Source organism: Aethalodelphis obliquidens, unplaced genomic scaffold, assembly GCF_003676395.1.
Source record: "Aethalodelphis obliquidens isolate GAN/ISIS:26980383/991018 unplaced genomic scaffold, ASM367639v1 scaffold53, whole genome shotgun sequence".
NCBI lineage: Eukaryota > Metazoa > Chordata > Mammalia > Artiodactyla > Delphinidae > Aethalodelphis > Aethalodelphis obliquidens.
Genome location: NW_020837997.1, coordinates 13,799,596 through 13,809,465, shown reverse-complemented (window position 1 = coordinate 13,809,465; position 9,870 = coordinate 13,799,596). Strand labels below are relative to the sequence as shown.

The 9,870-nt window shown below is 62.6% G+C and overlaps 2 protein-coding genes across 4 annotated transcripts; both read left to right on the top strand.

Moving 5' to 3' along the window:
- Positions 1-1,278: 1,278 nt before the first annotated feature.
- On the top strand, positions 1,279-6,098 carry CIRBP (cold inducible RNA binding protein). Of its 3 annotated transcripts, XR_003428459.1 has the most exons (8): positions 1,279-1,392; positions 2,450-2,558; positions 2,643-2,749; positions 2,843-2,981; positions 3,062-3,143; positions 3,260-3,330; positions 5,651-5,783; positions 5,946-6,098. XR_003428459.1 is itself a non-coding variant. In XM_027086001.1 (7 exons), exons 2-7 carry the CDS (start codon positions 2,456-2,458, stop codon positions 5,653-5,655), a joined length of 507 nt encoding a protein of 168 aa, XP_026941802.1. In that variant the 5' UTR covers positions 1,279-1,392; positions 2,450-2,455; the 3' UTR covers positions 5,656-6,098. The 3 variants fall into 3 exon arrangements, 2 of the variants coding, with proteins under 2 accessions (XP_026941802.1, XP_026941801.1); XM_027086001.1 differs by having other exon boundaries at positions 5,651-6,098; XM_027086000.1 differs by lacking the exons at positions 5,651-5,783; positions 5,946-6,098 and adding an exon at positions 3,707-4,483.
- Positions 6,099-7,013: 915 nt separating this feature from the next.
- On the top strand, positions 7,014-9,448 carry FAM174C (family with sequence similarity 174 member C). The gene is made up of 3 exons (XM_027086007.1): positions 7,014-7,328; positions 8,449-8,565; positions 9,334-9,448. Coding segments are annotated over exons 1-3 (402 nt in total). The 5' UTR covers positions 7,014-7,044; the 3' UTR covers positions 9,335-9,448.
- Positions 9,449-9,870: the final 422 nt, after the last annotated feature.

Here is a 9,870-nt window from a genome sequence, read left to right as displayed (position 1 = left end):
CCCCTGTATTGGAAGCGCGGAGTCTTAACCACTGTACAGCCAGGGAAGTCCCTCAAATTCACCCTAACTTTTATGCAGAAGGTATGCCCTTTGAAGACTTTCTGGGGCAGGGGTATAGCTTGGGCCTCTGGTCTGGGCAGGCAGGGGTCTGCACTAGCTTCTTCCACCCATGGAAGGGTCCAGGGCCACAGAAATTAACATGAGCCAAGGCCTGGGCAGGGGGAAAGGGGTGACCACAAGAGGGGCTCCCAGGAGCAGCCTTGGGGGTGAAGATCTCTGCAAAGCTGGTTCTTCTGATAGCAGAGGTCTCAGGACTCCCAGACAGAAAAAAGATGCAGGGGGAGGAGCCAAGTGGGTTCTGGGTGTGCTGGTGGGCGGCTGGAGCACAGCGGTGAAAGGGAGATGGGGGGCTGAGCTGAATTTGGGGGTGCAGTGGAGACTCAAGAGTTGGGCACAGTGGTGGATTTGAGAGCCCAAGTCGAGGTCAGCCTGAGGTCCAGAGCTGGGATGAAAAAAGTGTCTGGCCAGGTGACTGTGGCGTGTGGGTGCTGCACCAGACTGGGTGAAGTCCGGATTGGGGTGGGAGTTAGGTGTGGTTGCGGGTTGGGATTCGTAGGCAAACTGGGTTGGGTGAAGTTGGGGTGACCCAAAGTTGGGAAGCAGGAAGAATTGGGATCGTGGAGAATATTGGGGTCCACATAAATGGAGTTGCCTCAGTGTTAGGGTTTGGGCGGGCCTTGGGGCGGATCACACGAAGTGGAACGTTGGGGTTCTGAGAGTTCTGGGGTGTCGGTTATGTTGGCAAGTACATAATGACTGATATCGGGGTTCACATGAAGTTGAGGTGTCCGAGAACTTGATCTCGGGTGGGTGTGGGGACCTGGGTGAGGTCGGTAAGTCGCCGACTGCGGGAGCACCGCAAAGGTCTGGGTTCCAGCGACTCCCAGAAGGTTCCCAGGAGGCTTGGGCCACTGGCAGAAGCCGCCCGAACCCCTTTGTTCTCCGCCACAGGCCGGGGGGGGGAGAGGGGCGGGCGCGCGGAAGTGGGTCAGCTCCGCCCCGCCGAGCACTGGCCCCGCCTCCCGCGCGCGGGCGGGGAACTGCGGACCATGCGCGTCCCCGCCGTTCACTGTGCCCCGCGCCCGCTCGCGGGAGGGGGCGCGGCCGGTACAGGCCCGGCCCCCAGCTCATGAATATGAGGCACAGCCACGGCCTCCAGAGCTTCGGATTGGCCAGCGAGGGGCGGAGGGGCGGGCTCGGGGGGCGGGGCCTAGCGAAGAAGTACATAAGGCGGGCGCAGGGCGCCCCCCCAGTCACTTCGCGCGTTAGGAGACTCGGGTCGTTGTGCTGTGCCGTCTTCCCGCCTGCGCCAGGGACCTGCCCGACTCAGTGGTGAGGGCCCTGGCGGCACCGGCTCCACGGGCCCGGGGCGGCGGGCGGCCTGCGGCCGGCCGGAGGAGGCAGGGCGGCGGCGGCACGCCCCTGGGCGGGGGCGGTGCCGGGGCGGGCCCGGGGTGTAGTCCGCCCCGCCGGCGGCGAGGGGCAGCGGAGACCGGGCCGAACCGCGGTCGGAGGGCATCCCCCGTGGGCCAGGGTATTCGCGAGCGGGACACCGCCGCAAAATGGCGGCCGCGAGCACGAAGCTGCGCCCTGCGAAATGGCGGGAGCGCCGAGTGCCCGGATGGAGTGGCGTGGGGCGCATGCGCGCGTGGGTGGGGCCAGACTGGGGCTCCTCCCCGATTTCCTGTTGGAGTAGTGCGAGGGCGACACAACCCCGGTGCCACCCCCAACGCCCCAAGTTTGTGTCCCAGTTACGTGCTGCAGGGCGCCTTCTGGCCTGTATTTCGGAGCCATTCAGCGTAGGCTACCAGCCTGTAAAGGGTCGGTATAAGCACCGCCCCGCTTTGATATCCCGGCGCAGAGTCCCCGCCCCGCCTGCACAGCGCCCTGCAGTGGACCAAGCACGTTGCCACTCCGCCCGTCCCGCGACGGTCGGGTTAGGAGTTAGCCCCCCCAATGTTTGCAACGGGCAGAAACCAAGGTGCACTCAGCCAGTGACGATGGTGGCCGATGCCTGCCTTCGGGGTGTACCCCTAAACGTCCCGTGAGGGCGTCCCCTGCCTGGAGTTTTGGGGCTCCACAGCCAGGCAGCACTGAGTACTGCAGAACCGCAGTGTGGCCCCAGCTTTCAGGGACCCCCCCCCAGTCTGGGGAGCGGAGTTGGCCCAAACACAGAAAAGCGGCCAGGGACCCAAAGTGATAAAGGAATTAAGGGTTTGTTTGAATTAAGTCCTGGGTGTGGGCTTGGGATGGTTAAAGGGCAGAAAAATAGTTTCCCAGCGTTTCCCCCGAAACATACATTATTTGTATAAAGTAAAGTGGGGAGGGGGGGCGTTGAGTCTCAAAGCTCCTGCAGGACCTCTGAGGCTTTTGATGATGTTTGTCACAGGCCGCCATGGCATCAGATGAAGGCAAGCTTTTCGTCGGAGGGCTGAGTTTTGACACCAACGAGCAGTCACTGGAGCAGGTCTTCTCAAAATATGGACAGATCTCAGAAGGTGAGGCTGGTGCCAGACTGGTGGCTGAGTGGGGTTGCTCACGGGGAGGGCTGGGTGCTGACCGCGGACCTCTCCCCTGCACAGTGGTGGTCGTGAAGGACAGGGAGACCCAGCGATCGAGGGGCTTTGGGTTTGTCACCTTTGAGAACATCGACGATGCCAAGGACGCCATGATGGCCATGAACGGGAAGGTGAGGGCCGGCTGCTCTGGGGTTCAGTGGGTCCGGGCTGTAGACCGAGGGCGGGAGGTGCAGAGGCTAACTGTGTCCACTTCTGGTCTCCAGTCTGTGGATGGGCGGCAGATCCGGGTCGACCAGGCTGGCAAATCGTCTGATAACCGATCCCGCGGGTACCGAGGTGGCTCTGTCGGGGGCCGGGGCTTCTTCCGCGGGGGCCGAGGTCGGGGCCGTGGGTTCTCCAGAGGTGAGTGCCACTTGCAGGGACAAGGTGGGGGCACTGCTGCGGAAGCTGACACTCACTTCTCCTTCCCGTCCCGTCTGTAGGAGGAGGGGACCGCGGCTACGGGGGGAGCCGGTTCGAGTCCAGGAGTGGGGGCTATGGAGGCTCCAGAGACTACTACAGCAGGTACGGGCGGTGGTCCTGCGCAGGGGGGCCTGGGAGGCTCTGTGGGGACGCTGGCACGGGGACTGGTGAGAGTCCCCCGAGGTGGCCCCCAGCGCTCACCTGTGTCCTTCCTGCAGCCGGAGTCAGAGTGGCAGCTGCGGTGACCGGAGCTCGGGCGGGTCCTACAGAGACAGCTACGACAGTTACGGTAAGCGGCGCTCCAAGGGCCTGTGGTGGGAGCTCAGTGAGCCTCGGTGCCCTCTGGGCAGTGCTCAGACCCGGTCACTATGTTTGCCCCGTAAGGGACGAGACTGTCCTCTTGGGTCTCGGTGCCAGCAGCCACTTCTGCCACAGAACGTAAAGGCAAAACCAGGCTGACCAAGGAGGAAAGGGAGAGCGAGGGCCCACCGAGCAGAGCAGGCCGCATCCGTGCATGTGGGCCGTGCCCGCCACCCTCGGCCATGGGGGGGGTTGGTCGCTCCCGAGCCCCCAGGGCTGAGCCCCCAGGTTTGGGCCGGGAGTGGAATGCTGCCTCTCGTCGCGTGCTTCAGCGCCTTTACACTGTGCCTGCTTCTTGTTCTCAGCTACACACAACGAGTAAAAATCCTTCCTGCTCGAGATCGTCCTTCCAATGGCCGTATATTTAAAGATTTTGGGAGCTCCGCTGAATCGTTAATGTGTAGTGATCACACCTCCTTGTACCCACTTTTGTAGTCTTATTGGTTCTGATCTTGTCAAACACAGCCTGACTGCTTCTGGCCCCCAGATGGCCTCGTTACTACACTTTGCATTTTAAGGAAGCGCTGTCCGTTTTTAAGAGTCTTAAAAACGTTTTGAAGAGCACTTCCAGTTTTACTTTCACCTTTTTACCGTGAGCCAAGAGTTCTTTTTTTAGAAAATCACCAGGGGTTGTGAGAGTTTTGTTTTTTTGTTTTCGGTTGTGTTGCTTTTTTTCTTTTTCTTTTCAGTGGGGTTGGCCCCATGAATTTGGGTGCCCCGAGTCACTTCTCTTTGAGATTGAACAGACTCTGAATCTGCTCTTTGTCGGAAGCTGAGCAAGTTGTAGCTTTTTTCCAACTCGGTGTCACGTTTCTGAGTGTAGCGTGGTAGAACCGTGCGGGTGGCAGCAGAGCACCCGGGCTGCCCTGGCCCGGCCCGGGCGCCCACCTGTCGTGTGGGACCCACAGTAGACTTGCAGACATCCCCGAGAGGTTCTTGAAAATGTGTATTTATATTGTCCTTTTTTGCCGGAAGACGTACGCATGTCCCGTCAATGTTGTATCTGAAGTGGTGAAGGAATTCTTGTACGCAGTTTTCTTTGGCTTCACGAAGCCGATTAAAAGACCATCTGAATGAACCTCGCTCTGACCATCTCCCTTTGATTGCACCACACGCGCCCTGCAGGGGCTCGAGGCAGGCAGACCTGAGCGGAGAGGGCAGCTAGAGGACTAGGTCCGCAGTCCCGCCCGAGGCTGCCACAGCTAGAGGAGAAAGGCAGGGTCAGTGACGCTGGCTGGGCCCCTGTGACAGCCAACGACCACCGGCCCCAGTTAGGCGAGCAGGTGGGTGACGGGAGCGGGCTCTCGGACCGCAGGGCAGCCCCGGAGCGCTTCTGGCCGTGGCAGCCAGAAGGCTCGATGGGGCGGGCAGCCCAGCAGGGACGGTGGACACGCGGGCGCCCGACGCTGACCCTGAACTCCTTAGTCTAGAAGCAGGCCAGAGAGCAGACACAGGCAGGGTCCCCGGGTGACCCCAGACTGACCGGCTCATTAGCTAGCTCTGCTGTTGCTTTACAAGTTCTGAGCGTTCTCTGCTAGCCTATGGAAGCTGCAGCCCCTCGGAGGACAGAAGTGTTGTGCGCCCAACAGAAAGCTCTGAGACGCAAGCTGCTCCCTGGGCTAGCTCATATGTGGAGATAGTCCTGTAATTCGAGGTAACTCCTTTTGCTCGTCCGCATCCCTCCTCTTGTTGAGAGCTCATTTGAAAGTAAAGTCGTGTACCCGGGGAATGTTCCTTTGACTTTTTTGCTTTTTCTTTTTCCTTTTAAAAAAAAAAAAAAAAATCAAGCTAGAACTAAAGGCAGACCCCGGCCGTTTGCCCTTCCCCGCCTGCAGCCAGGCGAGCGGCCCGGGCAGTTGAGCAGGATTGGAGACCACCAAACGCCCCGCCTTTTGGAATTTTTTGTTCATCAATTGACTGTCTTTTGCAGACCTCTTTGAGTCACACTCCTAACTAGCTCTCTCTGATGTCTGTTGCTGCCATGAGTTTTTGCTCAGAGCCCGCGCCGATCTCTAAGCAGCTGCATCCCAAGTGGGTAGCTGGCTCTGCTTAAGAGCACAGAGTGGCCTGGCCCGTCTGAAAGGCGCAGGCCCGCCCTGGGCACGCTGGCCCGTGGCGGGGCCTCTTGGGTTGGCCCCGGTGACTAGCTGAGACCCTCCTAGGAGCTGTGGATGGTTTCGCGGGAGTCGGGGAGGGGCGGCTGTGAGCTCAGCCAGGGTGTCAGGGTTAACACTCCTTTGCTTTGGCAGGTTGAATGGAAGCCAGTGCGACCCGGAAGGGTGACCCGAGAGCAACAACGACCTGGGGTCACTGCCCCAGGAGGAACTTCACCCGGGAGCAAGAGCCAGCGGCACAGCTGCCTGCCCTTGCAGCCCGTCACCTGTAAGTGCTTCTCGGCGGGGGAGACATGTGGCCCTGTGGCCCTGGCCCTTGTGGTGGGTTCTCCCCCGTCCTGGCTGTGTGACCTCTGTCGGGGACAGCGTCTTCATCTCCTGCTGGAGCAGCCCTCGTGTCCCCCTCTCACCTCTCCCGTTTTTCCAGCAGGTGCTTCACTGGCGAGGTTGGGGTGCGGGGCTTCAAGGTGCTCCAGGAGGATGGGCGTGTGGTGCTGGCACGGCGGCCAGTCCTCACTCGCGATGTGACAAGACAAATGTGGAAGGTGCATTTGAATAAAGGGATGGTGTGTACACCCACAAATCTGAGTCTGGTGTGGGGTGCGTCGTGGAGGGCGGACACTGAGCTTCAGCCTGAGTCCTGGCTGGAGGGGCTGTGGCGGGGAGTCCGCTAGAGATAGCCTCCTCTTGGGGCCTTCGTTCTGGCCACGAGCTGGATCCAGACGCGGAAGGCCAGGCGGCAGTTCATTGCCCCCCCCCCCGGGGCAGTTCTCTCGGGCAGAGGGAGCCGTGGAGGAGGTGGTCCCTTGGCGGCGCGTCCCCCGGAGCCAGGCAGAGGCCTTGTCAGAGTAACCCCGGGCACCTTCAGCTTGTCCGCCCCCGGAGCCGGCCTGCCTTCCCAGGCTGTTTGCCTCCAGGCCTGGTCTTGGGGTGCAGAACGTTGGGGCTGAGCCCCGGTTCTAGCTGCCTTGGGCTCTGGGCGAGTTACCTTAAGTCTCAGCAGGGTGAGGTCCGGGTCACCGGTACTCCCCCCTTCTCCCACGGGGTGTGTCTGGTCCCTCCTGGCCCCCGCCAAAGGCGGGATGCCCAGGCTCACAGCCGGGACAGGTCTCCCCTCCTGCAGGGCCAGGGACAGCGGGCCACCGTGCTGGTGTCACCGAAGCCCAGGGCGACTGGGGGCGGGGACGCGAGAGTTCCAGGGCCCAAGTGGGAGGGAGGCCCGCAGGGCACGGTCGCGCCTGTCCCCTCACCGTAGTCCCCCTGCGGGGCGGCCGCGGTGCTCACGCTCTGGGCCGGGGACACAGAACTGCGGCTCCGAGCCTTCGGGGGCGGGGTGCTCGCGGAGCCAGCGGGGCGCGGGGTACTTCCCCGCTTCGGGTGAAGCGAGGTGAGAGGCCGGGGGCGGTGGCGGCCCGGGCCTTTCCGGGAGCCAGGCCCCGCCCCCGCGAGCCATTGGCTGGCCCCGCCCCCGCGCCAGTGAGTGACTGCTCCTCGCGGGGGCGGGGCGCGGCTACCGCTTCCGCCGGGCTATGGGGCTGCGTGTGCTGCCGCCGCGGCTCCTGCTGCTGTCGGCGCTGCTGCTGCAGGTGCAGCTGTTCGGAGCCGCGGACCCCACGCCCCCGTCACTGCGCCGCGCGCAGGCCACGCTCTTGCCGCATCCCGCCGTGACGAACGGGAGCCAGCCGGGCGCGCCGCACAACACCACACGCCCTTGGCCGCTGGGCTCGCCGGACTCGCCGCTTCTGCGTTCCCTCTACGTGGTTACGGGCCTCATCGTCCTAGCCGTGCTCTACTTCCTCATCCGGGCATTCAGGTGCGTCAGGCGCACGCCGCCGCCGCTGCCCTGGCGCGGCCAATGGGCGCGCGTCTCGCGCCCCAAGTGCTGCGGCGCGAAAGCCCCGCCTCTCCGGCGCGGTTCGCCATCGTCACGTGGGTGGGGACGTGGGTGGTGAGTGGGTGGTGAGTGGGTGGTGAGTGGGTGGGGTCATGCAATCACGTGACGAGCCGCTCCTTCGGGATGTTGGGGTTGGTTTTCTAGACGCAGCCACCGAGACTAGAGGTTGCGGGATGATGAGGGCACCGGGAATTCCCGGGATCCTCTGCGGCTCCCCCAACCTGGTGACGACGAGCGCAGCGCCCACTAACCCAACTTGCATCTGCCACGCGGGCCTGGCCGCATCCTTTCCTGTAGTTAACGCCCACAGCCTGACCAGGGCCCGGTGGGAGCCTGCCCCCGCACCTTGCTCCTCCTGTTTCTTCAGCCCAGAGCTGGCTGTGATCGTCAGTGTTTAGGTTCTGCCCACGCTCTCCCCAAGAGTTGAGGACCCCCTTGCCTTCCCCGCGGCATACGCCCTGCCTCCTGCAGGCCCGTGACCCCCTCCTCAGGCCCGTCCTCCCCGTTTGGCTTCCTCTCTGGGGCTGATCTCCAGAGGGCCTTTGTCACGCAGAGCTGATCATATCCAGATGCTCTGAAGGGGCCTTTTCTGTCTTGCATTGACACTGCTGTGGGTATACAATGTTCGTCTCCCATCTGAATACGTGCCACATCCACCACAGAGGGTCCCGTGCTTTCCCTGGTGGTGGTCAGGAGCCGGGCCTTCTGCCCGCGACAGCCTTCTACTTGATATCTTTGGCAAACTCTCTCTAAGGCTCAGTCGTCTCATTAGTAAAATGGAATTACAGCGCCCCCCTCCCAGGGGTCCTCGCCCAAGGGCCTACGCCCTGGGGGCCTGCCAAGGGAGATGTGCACAGCAACTCATAACGATTGTGACCATTATGAGAAGAAACGCAGTTGGAACCGGAAAGTTCACAGCAAGACTCTGGGAGTCGAGCAGACGAGCATTATCGGAGAAGGTGGGAAGCAGGGCAGGGTGTCAGCAGCTCCAGCGAAGGGCCATGAGAGGGCCGCTGAGCGAGCCTGGGTCTGCTTCCAGATTGAAAAAGCCGCAGCAGAGGAGGTACGGGCTCCTGGCCAACACCGAGGACCCCACCGAGATGGCATCGCTGGACAGCGACGAGGAGACGGTCTTTGAAACAAGGAACCTGAGATGGTAAGGCAGCCCTCCACACACTTTCAGGGGCTCCTTGGGTTGGGGGGTGGGGTCAGCAGGCCAGCGAGTTAGGAAGACTGTCGGCCGGTGAGGTCCTCAGTGCGGTCAGCACACAACAGTGGCCGGGCCTGGCTTTGCCGTCGCAGGCTGTGTGGCCTCGTCCCAGGGACGTCCATCTCCCAGCCTCAGTTTCCCATTTCTTTAAGATGGGAACGGGCTGCAGTGCTTGAGTCAGTGGGCACTTGCTCTGGGCCTGACCCCGAAAGCCAGAATCAGTGTCAGAGGTGGAGAATGAACTGCGAGGTGCTACCAAAGCCGGGGGGCGGGTCAGAGACGGCCTCTCCACGGCCCCAGCCAGGGGTAGAGCATCCCAGGCAGAGGCAATGGCAGAGACAAAGAAAGAGGGTTGACAACGGAGGTGACCCAGTGGCCACTGGGCTCAGGGCCACTGACAGGGCCTGAGCGGGGAGGGATGGCCTGTTTAACCCCAGCTTATCGGGGGCTCAGGCACCGAAGCTGAGAGACCACAGGACGATTCTGACTTTCCAAGCCCCCCGAGGGAGGTGTGAGTATGGCCTGGGAATCCCTCTGGTCCCGGCATCTCCTGGTTGGGGCACCCCTTTCCCCCAGGTAGGGAGTTGGCAGGGCCTGCAGGCTGGGGGTGGGGGCTGGGCATGTTAGAGGCACAGGCACAGTGGGGCGGGGGCGGGGCGGGGACGGGGCGGGCTCCCCACCCAACACTTCTCACCTCCTACCTCTTGTTTCCAGATGTACAGGTCGGGAAGGCAGCATTTCCAGCGGCCTTGTGGGAAGGACAAGAGACAGGGCCCCTCCCAGTGCTTGGAATGCCCTGCTGATTCTCCTGCCGCCAAAGAGCTTGTGTGGGGCCTGCCCGGCCTGCCAGGAGCCGCCCCAGCCCTGCCCCTGGACAAGACCGCCCAGGATACCGGCTGGAAGCCAGAGGGTCCCCGGCAGCAGCACGCAGAACTCTGAGGTCCCCTGGCCACATTGTGACTTGTGCCGATCACCCTTCCTGGTGGGGATGCGGCAGCCCCAAGCTGAGGCCTGGTAGGCGGGTGGGCTGGGGGGCCTGTCTGGGAGCACCATATCCCTGGGCTGAGGACAATAAAGGCAGCCAGTGGTTCTGTAGCTGGTACCCAGCTCCACAGTGGGCCAGACCCAGCGCTCTGGCTCACAGGTGGGGGGTGGGCAGCAGACCTGGGCTCCATGTGGGCCTTAGTTCTCCCACCTGTGACCATTTGGTCCCATCCTCAGGTGTCCAGAGGGTCCCGTGAAGAATCCCAC

Coding starts and splice junctions, on each gene's coding strand:
- CIRBP (XM_027086000.1), top strand. CDS start 2,456: ATGGCATCAGATGAAGGCAAGCTTTTCGTCGGAGGGCTGAGTTTTGAC. Junction 2,982..3,061: donor GGGCCGTGGGTTCTCCAGAG/GTGAGTGCCACT, acceptor TCCCGTCTGTAG/GAGGAGGGGACCGCGGCTAC. Junction 3,144..3,259: donor TCCAGAGACTACTACAGCAG/GTACGGGCGGTG, acceptor TCCTTCCTGCAG/CCGGAGTCAGAGTGGCAGCT.
- FAM174C (XM_027086007.1), top strand. CDS start 7,045: ATGGGGCTGCGTGTGCTGCCGCCGCGGCTCCTGCTGCTGTCGGCGCTG. Junction 7,329..8,448: donor TTCCTCATCCGGGCATTCAG/GTGCGTCAGGCG, acceptor GTCTGCTTCCAG/ATTGAAAAAGCCGCAGCAGA.